Raw genomic sequence first — 20,802 nt, 5'->3', positions numbered from 1 at the left:
GCACACTTTATGTCACTGGAAGGCACATACGCAATCAGATTTTTTTTTCTATTCATAATCTATACAATATTGGTTTATCTGAAATGAACGGTATTCCAGAGTGTGGATGATTTACTTTGTTTCCTTGACTGATGCATTTCCTTTTCCATATCATTTTTAAAGTTATTTCAAAATGTATTTTAACCCCTTCAGCAAATTTCTGCAGCATACCAAAACCCCGTTCTGTAATATTGTTCACCCGTCTGTAATTTTAACTTCTTTTCAATACGTTTGTGTTTTTGGGGAGATACACTTTGTTTAGCCAAACTCAGTTTTGGCTCACCGGCCTTGGCACCAGGTTGTCCTCGTTCCCCTGCCCCGATCCTAGAGGTGCCGCCGCGTCGCTCTCAGCTGGGGTTCGGGTGCTGTCGTGGACTTCAGCTTCGGTCTGAGGGATTTCAGGGCTGGCCTCGACGTCGTCGTAACTCACCTGCTGGTCGTCCACCTCGTAGGACGACCCGCCTGTGAAAACAATTAGTTGCCCGTTAAAATTGCTGATCGCTGACAAATGCGAGACTTTGTCATAGTGCCGGTCTTCTAGCGTGATAAAGATGCGATCGAGCATGGTCCGAAACTTTCCTGCGCTTTCCCCCGTGGCGCCCTCGTGGAAGAGTCCGCCCCCCGAGGCACCGGCCCGATAGGTCAGCGGCTGAACCACAGCCACGGCCTCGATGTCGTCATAAGGAAACGAGGAAGTGCTCTGCACGTCGTTCTCCATGATGACTTCAGACTCGGATCTGAATCCTGCATGAACAGCAGCGACGAAGCGCTTTTTACAAACACGTTCGCATCGACCTGCGTTTCCAAATCGCGATGCAGTTATGAAAACAGGAAACCTTCTCAATGAAAGGTATGTTCTCCGTATTCCAAGTCTGTGCTTATTTTTACTTTGACATCAAGTGTGAATATTAAAGTGAGACAATTCATCCCCAAGGACGCAAAAAAGAGACACACAACGAGAACTTACAACAACAAAAGAACTATTTGAATGAAATTAATAGAAGCTAAAATAAGAAATAAAAAGAAATTAGAGAGGTGACATTAATAAAAGTGTTCATAATTAGTGTTAAGATGTTATATATACTGTATGTAGTATAGTATATAGTATATACACACTGTAAAGTAATGATATATTAATTTGAAGAAAATAGTATAATATAGCATATATATATATATACTAATATAAAAGCATAATGATAGCAATATACCTGTGATGCCAACATAATGGAACGTAAAATGAAATACTGCTATATGAACAATTATATCCATATCCTGTAAAATATTGTTTTCCAACATCATGCAATTATTACCTGTTATCATGTTTAATAATATTCCAATTCAATACTTTTTTTAAATATCGGCACCAATGTTTTCTCATTAGCGTGCGCAATGGATTTTCTATTTTACAAAGGGTTTCTTACTTTTATTGTTATTCTATCAGACACTGGTGCCAGCATTACTTCTCATACACTTTCTTTTTTTTATTCTTATATTGTTGTATTTTACATTCCTAGTTTAGTCAAATGTATCCTACTCTTGTTTTTTTTGTATTACTTTTATTCATATCCAAATTTGCGCAACCTCGTTTGGGATTCTATACTATTGTACATTTTAATACTGGTGATATAAAACTGAGGAACAGCCTGTGATTAAAATTCGCTATTCTATTCAAAAGTGTAAAACAAATGAATGCACATGTCTCGAGACTCACTGCCATGATTCAGATCCTCCATTTCGTTTGATTTGCCCATCACGTCGTCATAGTCGCCACTTTCACACTCCACTTTCTGTATTGACAACATTCCTGCGACACCAAAAACAGGGCATTAGACGTTTACTGGTCAGGACGGCACAAAAAACAGTTCGGACACAAAACATGCGCATATTAGACTCATTTTAAGACCAGAATGTTGCTCCAGTGCTGCACTTTAATCTGCTTTCAGGTAGACATTGATGGGGTAACAGTGATGTGCTGTAATTTCAATTTCTACATTTTTCAGCTGTTATACAGCAGCATGCAGAAAGACTGGCCTCTTGTGGCAGAAGGCTCCAGTACAGTCTGTTAGAATGGTACACTTTTTCCAATACTCAATTGAAACAGAAGCCATAACGACTAAGAAGACAGGTGTGATAGAATAATATACTCACGCGAGATGTTCTGGCCTTTCTTGGCTCTCTTGACCATGCAGACTCGTATGAACACGACAATCAATATCACCAGAACCAGAGCGACTCCTACCCCCAGCAGCTTAGGCCACAAGGGCTCCGGTTCGGGTTTGGTTTGCTCGGTTGGACGGACCTCATACTCTGCAATCAAACACAGACACCTTGTCTTTTCTGCATTCTACTCAGAGCGGAGATGCTGCTGGATTCTTCTAGACATTCTGAGCCACGTTAATCTGATCAGAAATAGTTTTTTAAGTTGACTAAATTCAGATTTGCCAAACGACTGAATGGATATTTGGGGAACAATCTTGACTTATTGGGAAAGGATTCGTGGTTTTGGTTACCGTCACAGTAGATCTCAGCAGGTTTGCCCTCCTGACAAGGCTTGTTGCTGAGGCAGTACTTCAAGTCCTGGGCATCATCGGTGCAACTCAGCACTGTTTCCAAGTTGACCTTGAAATTCAAATGTGTCTGTCTTTAGAGCGATAGCATTAAATGCAGCCATACAAGTGAGGGCTGAGTGAACAGCCTATAGTGAAACAGAAGATCCTGTGATGTCACAATACCAGAATCAGAATCCGTTTATTTACCAGGAATGTTTACACAAACGAGGAATCAACAACAACTACAGTGCAATATATATCACATTAAGTATAAGATAAAGTGCTCAGACAAACAGATAACAGTAATGTGAAGTGTATGTTAAAGTGTACTGTTAAAGTGACATGTGTATTTAAATATGAAGTGTGAAGGGATGTGCAGGGAGTGACCGGTAAGAAGTAGTCCTGAGGGGTGACGCATGAGACTAATGAGTGGAAGCAAACAAAACAGAGGAAATGTAAAGTCTTACCTGTGTGTCTGTGTATTGGCTCGGTATGCTAGCATTGTGGCCTTTACACCCAAGCTCTTTACACAGCATTTTCAAATGTTTCCGGGGAAATGACTTGTTCAGGGGACACACTTTTTTCCACGCGCCTCCATAGTTGACTTCAATCTGACCTCCACATGTTTCTGTGGTGTTGAACTTGACATTGTCTGTAAAAATGATGAGAATAAATTATTTTAAGAAAATGTTGAAAGGAATATTTTGACATTTTGGCTTATTCACTTTCTTGCCGGGAGTTTGATAGAAAGAACCATAAAGCCTTCATATATCTGTCTCATTAACATGACGCTGGGGTCAGGAGACGGTGAGCAAAGCTGAGCATCAAGACAGGGAGCAGCTGGAGGGAAACAGATAGCCCGACTCAGGCCGTCCCGACTGAACGTCTCTTCATGGCACATTACTAGCTCTACTTCCTCCCCGGAGTCTCTGTGCTTTCCATGGATCGTGGTTGTGTCTGCACCCTGGTCCTGCCTGGCACCCAATGCTACTAACATTATTATTACTAGTCACATTACTATTTCTGATACCATGACTGCTTTCATTATCATTATTATTCTACTATATCCACTGCCGCTGTTTTTATTATTAGTCCTAATTTTGTCATCATTATTCTGCGTACTTCTCTCATATGAATAATTTACGTCATATGCATTGAATGTGTTGTTCATTCTGTACGCATGACATAGATTGCACTTCTGTCCATCCCTCCTCTGGTGTTCTCCCCATGTGTGTGTGCTAATTTGAGTATTCATTCAATTCAATCGTACTTACCAACACAGTTAATGGACACTAAAGGCTCGGAACACGTTGCCATGAATCTCTTGCACTGGCCCAGTGTATAATGGTTGTCCTCACAACTGACATGGTGGTACTTATCACCTGGAATAGACTTGTTACCACGGACGCCGGGAATGGCGTTGCTACAATCCAGCTCGTCGCAAACCATTTGTGAGTTGCTCTCCGACCAGTGACTGCTGCACACCGCTATGCCATTTATCTTCACTTCACCGTGACATTTATTTGAAAGGGTGACCGCGGGTTCATCTAGGAAGGAAAGCAGTATAGTAACAAGATCAAATATCAAAGGAGCAACGACAAGTTGTGGCTTTCTGGAGGGCTAGAAATAACCAAACTCCTCAAATTATTATTAGTAAATTATTAAGCTTTAGAGTTATTTTTTAGAACCAGGCTTTTCTCCTGCTTCGTCTGTGTCTTTATGCTAAGCTACGCTAAGCTGTTTGCTGCAGCTTTGTATTTAGCAAACCAACATGAGGGTGATGTGTCAATGTTCCTGTCAAACTTTTGGCAGCAAATGATCATATTTCCCAAACAATCATTTCTACACTATGAATGGCCATTCAGAATGATTGTGAAATTGCATCTTTGCTAAGATTCTATGATAATTTGCAAAGGCAATCCTGTAGAAAAAGTATTTTACCTTGACATTCAATAACGAGCTGCTTCTTTGATTGGCTTTCTTGGGAGCGATAGACTTTCTTTTCACAGTCCCAGATGTTGTCTGGAGCCTTGACATCTGCACAGCTGAAGTTTTCGGTCCAGAGACAACCTAACGTAGTTGACTTTATGGTCTTGACGTTGCCGCAACCCAAATCCTGGCAAAGTCTATCCCCCTCAGTTGTGTTCCAGCCCTCAAAGGAAATGGCACTTTTTTTCCCTTTCGAGAGAACCACCGCAGCTCCACTACAGGACTTGCCGACAGTCAACGCTGTCTTGCTCCAGCCTAAAAAAAAAAAGCATCCAGTCAGAGGTGAGATAAGGTTCAGGAAATGGACAAACGTTGTCATTAGCAGGAACAGAAATATTACATTTGTTAATTAGTTAACTCTGTGATCCTCTACCAATTTGCCGATAGATCTACCACTTGTTGGAAATGTCTACAGATTATTAGTGTGTTTTAACTGTCGGGCAAACAATATATCCTTGATTAAAGATGGGATGTTAGAGGAATGGTTCAACGTTTTGGGGAAGTATCTGCTTATTTGCTTTCTTGCTGAGAATTAAGATAAGAAAATCAATACCATATATTTATGCCAAATAGAACTACAGCCAAGCAGCCAGTTAATTTAGCATATAGCACAAAGACGGTGACAGTGACCTCAAGACTTTAAAACCAGCCAAGACATCTGTCTGGCCCATAAACGAACATACGGATTAAAGAAACAATGCAACATGTTATAGTCTTGTTGTTGTTTTTTAACATTGGTTGGAGCTAAACTAGTTTTTCCACTACAGTCTGTATGCTAAGTTAAGCTTACAGTCTCCTGTTGCTACCTTCATATTTGTTTTAGAAGCATCAGAAGTATCAATTTTTTCATCTAATTCTGTGCAAGAAAGCGGCTTGGCATACCCCCCCACCCCCATCCATCCTGGTTTTCCAACATTATGAGGTGTAGCCTACACAGCTAAAATAGGACAAGAAACAAACCATAGTTTGACCAAGATAGGTTTAAGAAAGACATGTTTCAAAGTGATCAATTTGAGACAAAATCATTTGACATACCGGAGCATTGGAGGCCACCAGGAGTGCAGGCGAGCTCCTTAGAATCGATTGTACATGCTGCTAAAGACTCGTTATTTGCAGAACACTTGATTTCTGAAATGGCACGACGCTTTGCTACCTTAGGTCCGAAGTACTGCATCTGTTTGATGGCATCACCACATTCCAGCTCCCCACAGATGGTGTCTTGTGTTTCTTTCTTTGTGAGAGCTTCAGAGCAAACTGGGAGCAAATTGTCTTCATATTGCACCTCCACAATTCCAGAACATTTATCTCTTGAAGAACTGAATTTGGCCTCGACGCTACCTGCAACACAACAAGTCAAGGTACCGAGTTAGAACCCTTCTGTTATTATACCATGTGTTCAAAGACAGAAAAATAAACAATTAGTTGTGTTTTTTTCAAAAATTGTTCTCAATCTTAAGTCGTCGAATAGAATTGCTGGGTTGGCAGCTCTCGCATCTGTTACTGACACACAGGGACACACTTTAGCGACTAGCTAGACAAACATAGCTGTTCATCCAGGAGGCCACTGTTTGTGTCCCGTGGGACCAAACGTCAACACCACTTATGTTATCCTACTTTTGCTACGTACTTAATGTACTTCACTAACACCACTTACACACTACGTGTAAGTGTGGTTTCCTAAATCTAACTAAGTAACCTATAAACTTATGTTGGAAGTTTATTTTGAAAAGGCATGTAACATCTCTAGCTAGAGGAACAACATCAGTTTTTGACGAGTTGGAAATGAGAATGTATTTTTCACATGTGGGCAACTTGTTTTGATGTAAAAGGATTTGGCGGATAACAAATAAGTTGTTCTTCAGTCTAACTTCCCTCTAGATTTCAATGGAATCTGTGAGATGTTCAGATAACTGCCTAACAAACAGAGGAACGGTATATATATATATATACGTATATATATATATATACGTATATATATATATATATATATATATATATATATATTTTTTTTTTTAAATGAATTACCTGAGCAGACGACATAAGCTTGGTTATGGTCACAGGTGTTGTCATTTTCATCACTTCTGACGAAGTTGCACTGGAACAGGTGGGTCGTCTCCTCTGTGGAGTGCATACTTTTGAAGATCACCTTGCTTCCTTTAGGCTTGTTGGTGGCCGGCAGGACTCTGTTCCCGCAGCCCAGCTGTTCACACAGCATCACCGACTTTTGCTCTGTCCAGGTGTCGGCACACACGCCTCCGCACTTCACGCCCAAACAAACGTTGACATTGCCCCAACACTTATTGGTCAGGTTCACTTTAATGTTTTCTGTCGAGGCAACCAAACAGCAAAAGCATGCAGTTCGCAGACTTGTATCAGCAGATTTATTTAAGAACAAAACCTTTGTAATGTATGTAATAATTAATGGCCATGATGAATAAAAGAGGATTTTTCAATTAAAAATTGTAATGTCACATTACCTGAGCATTTCACAGTGGCAATAGTGTCGTGGTCAGTTGGCCGTGTTGTTGTTGTTTTACAGTCAAACAGGGATTCGTTGTCGGATGAGCAGAGGTAAGACTCATTCCAAATGGGTTTCATCAGACCACCACGAGAGATGAAGGAATACCGTGAGGCGCTGCCACAGTGCGTCTGCCGACACACAGTGTCTGCAGACTCTTGGTTCCATGTCTTGTTAGAGCCGGAGAGCCAGTAGGTTTGCTTGTCTTGCTCTATCCCCACCCAGCCCGAACAGGACTGATTTCCCTTCAGAAAAACCATCTTGTGCTCTGACAGGGACAGAAGCACAAGGTGTATTAGTCTTAGGTTATGCTAGACTGCTAGCCTGTGCAGGGTGTCCCCCTCTTCCCTTACAAGATAGGGTTAGCAAGCACAGACAGTTACTTTCGCTTATGAATCATAAAAATGATGAGATGTAGTTTTACAAGTTACACAATTCATTCAATTGTCCCGCAAATTCTGTTTTCAGGCCTGAAAATCTAAATATACACAAGTTTATATGGAAAACTGTATTCAAAATGACCCTCCGTTTAGCTTTTAATGGTCTGGTAATTGGTCGAGTACATTTTTGTAGACTCGTTCGACCTTGCAGTGGCTGTACTAGAATCAAGTTCACTTGAGTGCCGACACCTCTCTGCTGTAAACTGACACGTTGGATTTGGTGAATGACAGTGAGGCGCAACATGAGAAGGTCAAAGAGAAAAACAGACAAATGGAGAGAGAGAAAAAACACTCACCCTCACAGGTTATTCCCATCGCCTTCTTCTGTCGGTTGGCTTGACCTTTAATACAATCAGATATATGTTTGGCGTTCTTCTCGCATTGTAGACCCGTTTGCAGAAATTCACCTGAACCCTGTCTGAATATTTCCGTTTTTCCTTTTTTCCCACAGCCCAATAGTCCGCAGAGAATCGCTGAGTTGGTGTCGGCCCCTTCTTGCTCGTAGACCCTCCACGGATTGCCCTCATGCTCGATCTCCACTCTCCCGGCACATTTTCCAGGACCGTCCACCAATTTCACTTTCATACTATCTGCTCCATGAAAGCAAGAGAATTGTCAAACACGTAACACATGCTGCTGTGCAGAAATGAATCCAATTGGATGTATACTTTGTATCACAACATGCCATCACACAAATCTTTGTCATGTCAAAGTTAAGATTAATAGGAAGAGACTATCACCATATGACTCTGCCATATCTCACCTGTACAGACGACATAGGCGATGTTAAGCGTAGCACATGGAAAAGGACGGCGGGCACGCTTGGCTCTACAGTGCCACAGTGAGGATTCCTTGCCTGAGCACCACACGTTGTCCATTATCCCCTGTGTATTAGGCCTTGTACCTTTACTAAACACCTAGAAGAAAGACGTTATGATCATCTGAATATCATGTCATTCGTTTGTGCCATACATACGATGTTGAGAATAAAAGATACTTGGATGAGATTAATACTACTATTTCTAATAACAGTAATAATATACTCTGTTGATATAAATAAAATGACACAAAAGGAATATTTTGACATTTTGGGTCATAGGCTTATCAGCTTTTTTGTCAGGAGCTACATGAGAGGGCCGAGTACCACCGAGTTAAACATGAAGCTACAGCCAGGAGATGTTTAGCTTAGCTCAGCATGAAGACTTGAAATGAGGGAAAACAGCTAGCCTAGAGCTAAAAAGGCCTCCAGGTTCGTTCCTAGTCTTACCGCTAAGCTAAGCTAATCGTCTCCTGGTTTCATGTTCAACAAAAAGATATGCAAGTGTCCATTCCATTCCATTGTTAAGTATATTTTTATGTTTTAAACCGTAAACAAAACAAGTCCCTTAACCAGCGCCAGCAGAAACAGCTGTTCAGTCACGTGAGTTTTGCGGCGTATTTTAATCTAATGTGCACACATGTAGGTGAATGCAACATGGAAACACAGCTACTGAAAACTTACACTCCCACATTTTAGCTCTGAGCAAACCAACTGAGCAGCCTCGTCGTTCCAGGTGGAGCACACGGGTTGCCTCATATTGTTCACTTCCACATAAACTGCCCCGTAGCATGTGCTTTTTTTATAGTTGTCCATCAGAACCACTTTAACATTGTCTGTGAAGGAAAAAAACAATCAAACATAGGAAAGTGCTTTTGATACCATGATTCATCATTTCCAAGTGGCTCAAGATATTTCACAAATGTGAAATAATACATCAGACAAAACAAAAGAAAATCATGGGGAAAAAGTTGTTAATGATTTGTGGGAGAGATGACTATGAGAGATGGCTATGAATTAGTTTAAATACCTGAACATGTCAGATGTGTGCCATCGCCATCCTTTCTGTGATCGACGCTGGTGCCGCAGTGCATGTTCTGGCACCACGCATCAGGGTTGGTTTTGTTGTTTTGGACGGACCAGGGGACTGACTTCCAGTCGCCATTTTCATCTGCGATCCTCAGCTGGCCGGAACAGACATTTGATGTGTTTCCTTGGAGTTGCATGCTCTCGTGACCTGTTTGTGAACCTTTTTCTTAATTCTCTGCAATACTTGAGTCCACTTAATGACTGTGTGTGTGTGTGTGTGTTACCTGTGCATATGACCGAAGCAGGTTTTGTACATGACGGTGTTATCTTCGTGGCACACTGCCACAGATGAGTGAAATTCTGAATGCCTGAACACTTGATCGTCATCGTCTGTGACTTCTTGTCTTTGAATCCCTTCGAACCCATCCATGGATATTCAACGATCTCCTTCTGCGAGCCGCAACCGAGGCTTTTGCACAAAAGGTCGGAATCACCCTTTCCTTTTATGTGAGAGGAATCGCATGTACAGTGAGGAATAATCATCGGCATATTACTAAACATGTCGCAACACCTGACACCTAAACCAAACAAAGCCATTAAAATGCATTACAAAGTCAAAAGCAAACACTAAAAATGTATCGAGCTTTAAAATAAAGGAGAAAACTACAAAGTTGAGTTTTATATCTCCCCTCTAAACTTCTCAGGTGGTTTCATTTAAAGCTACTATGAGGAGCTTTCATTTTGTCTCGATTTTGACTTCATTTACTCTTAACCAGTAACATATAGACTGATATTTACACATCTGAACAAAATCTGTTATTTATTATAACAACTAAAGTATTCAAATTGCCCTAGTGGTTCCAGAGATACACCTTTTTTAGTTTGGGTATGCAATTTTCATGGAAAGGGCCTAAAAATAGGTTTGTTTTTAAAAGGTTTAATTGAGACTGTTTCATAACCCGTTAAAAGTTCCTCACAGTCACCTTCAATAAATACCTGAAGACCAAACATTTGAATGTTTTACACAACAACAAAAAAAGAAAAAGCAGAAGAAAAAAGGAAACACATTTTTTATGCAACACTTTTTTTCTGCTATCCTCTCATCTCACAACCCCTGGGGGGGGGGGGGGGTTAGGGTTTGGTAAACACAAGGTTGGAAACCACAGGATGGAACTACCTGACTTTGTACAAAGTATAGATAAAACTACTGCAAGATGTAAAATACACACTGAAGCATAACAGGCCCACTGTTCAACTTTGGCTTATATTGTAAGTATGTCCAGCTGTTAATAAACCTATATGTTTACTGAAGTCTTCTACCACTGTGTAAAAACTAAATGCTGTTTCTTTTTTCTTCCTACTTTTTATAATTTACGATATTTTGTCACGTTTTTTGTTCAGTGAAACAGCAACTGAAAAAATCAAAAAGGGAATAAATCAAAAGTTTAAAAACACCTGAATGCTGTTGAAGTGTATTTGTTGTATGCACGACACTAACTCTTACCCCAGTTGTCAGCACAAAAGTAACCCGCATACGTTGCCCCCCCATTTAGGGAGTACTGGACAGCTCCTGCACACCTATATCCATCCATGCTTATGCTGATTTTATCTAGAGGAGCAAAGACAGGTAATTCAGTGACATCATCATTATCATCATGTACTTTTATATATTTAGGAATACTTTTAGCCGCAATTTTTTTCATCAGCCTTACGTGAACATTCAATCCTTCTCAGAAAGTCCTTTCGGCCGAGGCTGACCCCCCAGCCAGGATGGTCACAGCTCCACAGATCCAACTCGTTTCCGCTGCATGTCACCTCGTTGAGCCAGACTTTGTCAACGGGCCAGGGCGCGGTCATCTTGGAGCTCCTCACGGCGTCCCCACAGTGAGTGCTCTTGCACACCACGTTTTCAGTTTCCGTGCTCCAGCCTTTCTCCCCCACGTAGCCCAGCTCATTATTGTGGTAGATCCCGACGTAGCCTTCGCATGGGTGCTCCCCATTCTTCAGAAAGATCTTGTTGTCAGCTGGTCACATGACAGGAGGGTTATAAAGGTGTGTAAAGATATGCAGTATAGAGTGACCATTTAGTGGGCTTTATGTATTCATTTTATTTTTTTGAAGTGATCCACACATGTATTTTTGACATGCTTTTCATTGAGTCAAACGTTGCAAAAACTTTGCAAAAACCTGAAACCTCTTTCTCATTCTCAACATTCTTTTTCCTCCATTTTGAATACCCGATTATGTGTTACTATTAGTTAAAAATCTTCAATGCAACTTTAACATGCAAATAAAGAAATGATGTAACTAAATCTTTTAATAATAATAATGTTATTAATTAATATTTTTTTTATTAATTCCAGGAATATCTTTTTAGGTCTATCCACACAATAATAATAATAATATATTATATATATATATATATATATATATATATATATATATATATATATATATATATATATATATATATATATATATATATATATATATATATATATATATATATATTATTATGTTAACGGGTCGGTTTTGACCCATGTCTTAAATCAGCTGTAAAATATAATTATCTATCATTTATCTATCATCCAATTTGTTTCTCATCTCTTGGTTACCTTGTTTGGCTTCCTTATCCATGAACATATTGTTGTATGTTTTAATATTTTTGGTGTGGGCCTCTGGGCTTTTTCTTTGTCAGGATACCCCCTCAATTTCAACAAAATAAAAATAAATAAAATGTTGTTGTGTTACCTGCCTATTACTGAGGGGTATTAGAACAAATCAATACATTTATTTTATTTATTTTTTCAGTTTAATATAAATTGCAATAACGGGTCAATTTTGACCCATATATATTTACTTCAATAAAAAGGCTAAAAAGTCATTTTTTCAGCAATAGAACTAAAAAGCAGAATTAAAAGCAGAACAAGTCATAACACAACATATAGATTTTCAAGGTCAAACAAACAACAACCAATCAAGCAAGTCTTATTTGTATAACTGGGTTGAAACCGACCCCCAACAACACAAAGGTCATACTTTCAACCACAGCATTTCATAATTTAGTGAAACAAAATGTTTTTGTTTGATTTTGTTGAAATAGAGGTTCCTGACAAAGTCCAAAAGCCTTAATGCAATAAACTAATTTATGTGGTTCTTTTATCCATTTAAAAACCTAAAACGATCGGTGCCGACCCGAACACAAGAGGAAGGTTATATCTACGTTTTAAGACTGTATGGGATCAATGTGTTGGTGGGATACTAAATAAAGTTAATTAAAAAAACAAATAAATACAAATATTTGATTGCAACCTGTTGTGAATGACTTAATCCAAAACAATGCAAGATTTCCTTATAATTAATTTCAATATCAATCACATTGCTTTACACTGACTTTACTAATGTATGACAATTTTAGACAAAAGACCAAAGTGTTCTGATGTAACTTCTATATCAAGAGACTTACATTAGCACTTACACAATATGAATTCATTTATCATACAGAGGACACGGGCTATGACTTTTGGTCGTCCTCATATATTTTCTTGAATGAAGGATCATGAAATTGGCACATATTTTAAATGTACACAACACATGGGATTTCTTTCTACATATCAAAACTTGTCAAATGAAATGTCATCAAATAATGTATACAATATGTTTTATATTATTATTCAGCTTCTTAAGTCAGTCAGGCTGACAAAACCTTCATGAATATTTCTTATCTGACTGCGGCGCTTACATTTTTAAACCTTGATTTGAAAATAAAATAAAAAATATTGAATGTGTTTAAACTTCTAAACTGAAAGCCGAGTCGCTATGTTGCTGCGAACACTTCTAATAACTACTCTACTATTCTCTGTTCATTGGAGCTTTTACCTTCAGGAAATTACAAAAACATTTTTCCAAAATGGCCATGCTTGACTTATATATACTTCTGAAATGGTCCCCGATACAGAGAGTTGAGTCCAAAGACTGTAACTTGCCTTGAGCCATCAGCGGCTGATGAGCTGAGTAGAGGAGGAGGAGGAGGAGGAGGAGGAAGAACCACATCGTCTTCACAGCAGAGCGACAGTGAGGCAGGCGAGCGATCGGCTCCCCTTTATATGTGCCCACGGACATGAGGTGTGACAGAGTTATACTGTTACTTATATTTGTGTAAAATGAATATGTGAACGCTAAAGTTCCCTACGAGGACAAATAGGACATCATTTGAGAGGCTAGTGTAAAATCCATGAGAAGTATTTTAGAGCCGCTACAGAGATCATGAGATTGTAAAATTCACGTGCGCTGATAAATTGTGAGGTGATCATACATTGCAGCATTTTCTATAACTGATGCGCGATGCTTTTTTATAAATATGGTTTTGTCCTCTAGACTGCAATGCAGGTTTTTAGTTTATACAGTTTGAGATCTACACTTTTAATTTAAATAGAGGCTTGAATGTGCAATCAAATCCATTTATATTCTCCTACTATCTGCTTCAAATATATTTTTCATATTTAAAATAAGAAGTTATGACATTTTTGCTGCTCAGCCAAAAGATACCCAGCACTGAAACAAAACAGGCAATGTTCTGTGAGTAAGAAATATGATTAAATGATTACATTTCACTGTCAATATGTCAACTTTTTAGAGCATCTGCCTTTAATATGTTAAATATATATATATATATATATATATATATATATATATATATATATATATATATATATATATATATATACATATATATGTTAAATGTTAAATGTATGCACCTCTTGAAGTAATTCTGACATCTGAGAATAAAATAAGCGCAACACACTCAGCTCAGAGAGTGAAAGAAATGTCCTGCTTCCTCAACAGAGACATCAAGACTTGAGTTACATGACGGAAATGTGTCATTTGATTTATTTTGACATTCCTTGAGCTAGAAAAAAGAAGATGAATGTACAAATACTCAGCTTTAAGTCCCCATTTGATGCAATCGTTCAACCTGGACACACTTGGAGAACATGGCCACGACGATTCAAACCTATCTTCTTCTTTTTTTTATGACATGCATATTTTTAGACTTGTCCGCCTTAGCATTTTATTCTGACTTTGCTGTTTATTATGTCGCCTCTCATCTTAATCGAGCAACTGGCTTTGTGCATTTGTTTTTTTCAATAATAACGTGAGAAAAAAACAGTGGGCTGTTTTGATGTGTTCTGCCTCTGCCAGTTCTGATGACCACAATTCATATTTAGTCCACCGCCCCCCATCCCTACCACCCACTGCCACACCAGGGTCATATTTCCACAACATGCTAATGCAGGTTTGTCTCCCACTATCACTTTTCCATAAAAAAAACATGAAAACGGTCAATTTTGTGTCACTGCATCAGAGGAAAAGTTGGCTAGCTAACAGGCTAACTGAACACGTGCTACTCTGGCGATGTGTTGTGATTGGCGTGGTAGTATTCACATAACTGGTCATTGACATTATGCTGTGTTTGAATTACTTACGTTTTGCTAACGTGAATTCTTGAGCGCATTTAGATAAATTACTAAAAGACCTTTTTACAAATATTTAGGCTAGCCGTTTTGGTTAAAAACAACTGACTTTAAACACCTAAGGGAGTTTGCAGACCCGGCTCCCAGGGTGCAAAGCTTCCCACAGCCCGGGGGCCGAGGACAGCAAGCGCACAGTCCCTTGGTTCACTTTATTCAGTCTTCAACGAGCTAACCAGCAGACCTATTTCAGAGGACCTAAGGGAGCTACCGGAGGCATACGGCATTCGCATTATACTAATGCACTCTGGAGCGAGATCATGAGGGAGTCTGGACGTTCGTACTGTTCTGAAAATTGCAGTCTACTTCAAGCATTGAATCTAAAATAATAGTAAAGCATCCATTCTGTTGGTTGAACTCTTAGAAAGCATTCAACATGTGTATGTGTATATGTGGCTGGTTAATCTAGTCAAGATGATGGAGAAATTATGTTTATTGTTGCACAATTTCTCTTATCTCATGATTTATAGATATGAGAGGCCTGTTGTGAATTTTTGTCGCGGTCACTTTTATAAAAAGCGTTTCTGAAACACCGGCTTAAAGTGCAAGTAAAGGATCTGCGCTCTCGCACCGCTAATGATCTTTGTTTAATTAGTAGAAAGACGTAAACATAAACGTTTCTGTCAAACCATGATTCATTACTGATGCATTTCATTGAAATGTCGCTGTGATAAAAAAAAAAATCATCTACAATGTTGCAAGACCAAGAAACAAACTGAATCAGCACGATGGCCCCTCGGGCCTCTCGGGCCCCTCGGGCCCCGGGGTCACGCTGGATGTGGACCGTGGTTACAGGTGCAAACTGAAGGAGTATCCCAGAGCGGCTTAGAACCGTGGCTCCGGAGCTGAAACCCCTTCGAGCCGCGCAAAAGCACACGAGGCCAAACTCCTCCTGTGTGAAAGAAGATGGAGGACGTCTTCAGAGCACTGAGCACGTCCTCACCAGAAGTCACTTAAAGTAGCAAAATGAAAAGTTACCCAATGCAGAAAAATGACCCTGTGAGTAATATTACACATCACATCATCATTCCTTCATGTTTCGGTAAGCGTTTATCTGTCAAGTTAAGTCTCCAAGTATTTAGTCTAAGTCTATGAACTCATACCATCTTTAATTTGTCAAATCGTCATTTTTAAAGTAACTGTCAAATAAATCTGGCCTGTATAAGAAATACATAAATAAATGGTTTATAACCGATAGAAGTGCTACTTAATGTGTTTCTCTACAACTAGAACTCCTCGGTGGAGGCTGGTGTTTATAATCAAATTCTGAGTGACATATTTGTCATAATATAAGCATAATTGTTGAAAATACTGTACATAAATAAGCATTTAAAAAAGCTCTTACATCTTCAACTAGATGATGAGATAACGCAGCGTCTTCTTTTAAAAATACTTTCAAACCCCCTTTTTTGCTTGTTTAAATTGTTTTATTTCCTAAAAATACTTAAAAATTTATAAAACATTATAAAAATTTGTGATTTTGGGCTTTACAAAAAAATGAATTGAACTGAATTGAATAGATTGATATTTTAAAAAAGAATGCAAAAAAGAAAAACTGATGTGTACAAGAAACTAGTTTTTGTTTTTTTCTGCAATTGATCAAATCTGTTAATATAAATGTATTCATTTCAAATAAATGCTTGTGTTTATTGTTTGGAGATTGTTTATTGATTTCATAAATGTTGTCGCTGTGATAAGCAACTGTTCCAGCTTATAACCTGCATGCGTATTGCTATAATTGTTATAGACAGTGAATCCATTTTTTTTTGTGGCTGAGTACATTTTTAAAATCTATTTATTCTTAATTTCAAGCACAAACTTAAGATAAAAATGTCCAGTTTAGCTGAGGGTTAGACAATCTACAGTATCTACTTACACAAATGAGCTCACCAAACATTCTTTGAGGTGATTTACTGTCTTGTTCAAACATGCAGAAGAAAAGTCAATTTAATAGGCGTAATTTCCAGTTGAATATTCCGGCAGAACATTCTGAATGTTTGATGTGTGACTCATGCGGAGGAGTGTTGACCGCGCGCTGCAGTTATCAGCGCAGCGATCGGAGATCCGGCGTAACTGACTCAACCACGAGCTAGCTTAGCAGAAATGAAGCCACAAACCTCAAGGTGTGTGCGTGTGCAAATCCTCTATCTCGGCAGGAAATTGTGATCTCACTCTCGCTGCTGCATGAGATGTATTCTCAGAAAAAAACCCGAAACTGTCCCCTTCGAACTGAGTTTATTAGAGTTTATTTCAAGAATTCGGAAACGTGGAGCACGCACCAATAAATCCTTCAGAATTGATCAACGGCTCCCGTAGAGTTCCAACAGGAGCCGGTCGTCCCTGAGGTCCTTCATTCATGTTGTAAAAACATCCGTCCATAAACAGATGAAGTGGCTGGTTTTCATCTTGTTGCCAACGGAGATGATCTGGCTGCTGGAGAATGAACAGAAATGGCAGAAGGTTTAATGACTGCTGAATAAGTAAATACATTATTTGTATATATACATATATATGTGTACATATATATGTATATATACGCATATATACATATATATATATATATATACGCATATATACATATATATATATATATATATATATATATATATATATATATATATATATATGTATATATGCGTATATATACATATATATATATGTATATATACGTATATATACATATATATATATATACGTATATATATATATATATACGTATATATATATATATATATATATATATATATATATATATATGTACACCAATAACCAATGCTGTGTCTCAAAAGGATAAGTCAGGTGATATATTTTCACACACACACACACACACACACACACACACTCACACATACACACACACACTCTCTCACAAACACACACACACACACACACACACATAAACACACACACAAACACACACTCACACACACGCACAAACACACAAACACACACACACACTCTCTATCACAAACACACAAACACACACACGCACACACACACACACACGCACAAACACACAAACACACTCACACACACACACACACACACTCTCTATCTCAAACACACAAACACACACACATAGGGACACACAAACACACACAAACACAAAAACACACACACACATACACACACGGACACACACACACACATACACACACAAACACACATGGACACACACACACACACACACACACATTTGCTACAAACCACAGTGCCCGCCTATTTTAGGAAATGATTTGAAGTTCATATCTTTATTTTATTTTTAAAGGAATTATATATTCGTGACTCTGTGTCCTTTGGCTTGAGTTGTTTTTAAATGTTTTGTCACTTATTAATTCAAATTCAATATCTGTTTGCAAAATACGTATTATTATTATTATTACTATTATTATTATCATACTATTCGTATTCTTTAAAGACAAAAGATTAATTCAATAAAGGTGTACAATTATTACCCGTTTGGTTTTGATTGACGGTTAGAACCAGTGCTCGTGCGCTCTATGTAGAGACTTTTATTAACATTGGTATATTGTTTTTTTATTATGAATATTTTCCAAAAAGAGAATCAATAATTGTGTTCGGTTTATAGTCTCTGAGGGACTAAAGGAGAAGTGTCCACTGAAGCAACACTAATGTGTCAGTGGGAGCACTGGTTCTCTCACGCAAAACTCAAACCAAGCCAGTAATCTGATGAAAATAACTAACCGCTCTCAGCCAAATTATTTAACCCAATTGTTAATATTAATACAAGTTTCAATGGTTCCTCTCTTCATTTAATTATATTGTTATGTATATATCATTTATAAATTGGTGAAATTAAAGGGATGGAAGTTATTATTTTATATCTCGGGGACTTCATACCACTCCCCACTTTGATAGCAAAGAGATAGCACTTTGTGTTATCGCTACAGGATGGTGGAGGAAACGTCTTATCACAGCAGCTGTGAGAGATGAGGGGGAGAGGTTATCACTTTAAGACCAGACAGATCTGGTTTCAGACTGGTGGAAAGAAAACATCCAAAAATGCACATTCAGTTGTTTATTTGGTAGCACTTCATAATAACTGCACACTATTTATCATTAGTAAAGCATGAGTACACACTTAATTCATCATTTATAAAGCATTGTTCCAACATGAACACTCATTACTCCTGAGTATGCAATTCATAAACACAGTTATACATGTTTTATTCTTGATTAATAAGCTTGACTATTTCATGATTATGTTTTCATACTTTATAAATTATGGATTCCCCATTTGTAAATTAAGTAATATATATTGCAAACTGATTATTAAGGACTTATAGATGATGCACTAATGGTTAACATGTGCTTTATAAACATGTTTTAATACTGCAATTCATGATTAATTAACTCAGTGGCAATAGAGGGCCACCTTGAGCCACCAAAAATATATTATAATATATATATATTTATAATATTGTTAATTATAAAAAATATAAAAATATAAATAAATTATACAAATTGTCAATATTTGTGTTTTTGAGCTATGGAATATACCCAGTAATATTTGTAAAATAGGATATCTGCGCAAAATATATACTTTCCTGCTTGTCCTCTCTGCTAGTGCACGTCTCAGCTGCCCCGTGCACGGCGATTTTGCCCTAGGAAGACGGGTCTAATACGCAGTTTAGCCAATCACTGATTAAAGAAAATAATGAGTGACAAACAATGTATCCAATCAGCGTCCTAAAAAAGACTTCCGGAGGGGCCGTCCTCATCTCGCCCCAGGCTGGGCGTTCCCGTGTCTCCTTCTCCTCAGGGCAGACGAGGCGGCGACACCCATTATAGCAACATGATAGCAGGACACCTGATGCTTTTTGTCTGTTTTTTTATATATTGTTTATAGTTTGAATTAAAAAAGTTTGAAGCTGTAGATTGAAGTCAAGTGTTTTGTATTTATTTATATTTATAGTATACTTTAAACAGTTAATATATTGTTCAATTTGAAGAAAAAATAAATAATCATTCATAGCCTGATTTATACAACATTTTATTCCTAAATAAAATGACGGAAGAGATTTTCTACAGCTGTTGACAAAGTTTTCTTATTCATGGAGAGATACAAAGAGAGGGGGGCTGGGGGGGGGGGGGGGGGGGGAGAGGAGGAGGAGGAGGAGGAGGATATGTCATTCTCACCTGTCTTAAAAACTTGAGAGCCCTGTAGTCTCTAGCTCTTCTTTCTGTAGGTTTGGTCAAGTTTGCATTCGTACCACAAATACGCCGCTGTGAAGTTGTTCACAGCCCTACATGTATCTCACAACTGTAGTTATTAATCACTTTGCAGGTCAGAAACGTGTGAACAACTTGTAAAATATGGTGCATTGTTCAGGATTTAACTGCCCACGAAGTAAACAATAATTCAAAATCAAATTCACCACCACCAGCTGCATAATTATAATACATTAACACATTATATAACAACAACATGATTACATCCCATTCCACTCTGAATGGAGCATTTTCACAATCATGTACTTTCATTATTTTTAAAGTACATTTAGCTGATAATTCTTGAGTACTTTTATTCAGTAAATCTTTGAATGCAGAACACACACACACACACACACACAATTCCAGGTTGCACCACAAGGTGGCAGCAACAGACAACGGCTTAGAATTGCATCAACTGCAGCAACAGAGGAAGCACTGTAAACAAATATTTTGAATAAAGAAATGAATAATACATGCAGGAGACAAACATATAAAAATGAAAAACATGTAATTTATTCTGTAAAAGTCTTGTTTCTGCATAATGTGGGTAGCAGATTTGATTTGTTGCTAATAAAACATATGGCACCTGTCCCCTCCTGCCATGATGTCTCCTCCTCCTGTCGTCTTCTTCCTGGTCCTGCTTCATGTCCGCCTC

General features: G+C 38.2%; 1 protein-coding gene across 1 annotated transcript; it reads right to left on the bottom strand.

Annotated features, from left to right (window-relative positions):
* Positions 1–307: 307 nt before the first annotated feature.
* Positions 308–13,503, bottom strand: LOC306743379 (scavenger receptor cysteine-rich type 1 protein M130-like; the record flags this gene model as incomplete). The annotated part of the gene is made up of 11 exons (XM_079225883.1): positions 308–783; positions 1,751–1,843; positions 2,188–2,346; positions 2,550–2,658; positions 5,731–5,915; positions 6,603–6,902; positions 7,055–7,363; positions 7,832–8,125; positions 10,886–10,990; positions 11,094–11,405; positions 13,368–13,503. The coding sequence occupies 11 exons, from the start codon at positions 13,501–13,503 to the stop codon at positions 308–310; spliced, it is 2,478 nt and encodes an 825-aa protein (XP_079082009.1).
* Between the last annotated feature and the right edge of the window lie 7,299 nt (positions 13,504–20,802).

This window comes from Taurulus bubalis (assembly GCF_910589615.1).
Source record: "Taurulus bubalis genome assembly, chromosome: 11".
NCBI classification, from domain to species: Eukaryota; Metazoa; Chordata; class Actinopteri; order Perciformes; family Cottidae; genus Taurulus; species Taurulus bubalis.
Note: the sequence above shows the minus strand (reverse complement) of the source record. Positions and strands in the feature narration are given on the sequence as shown.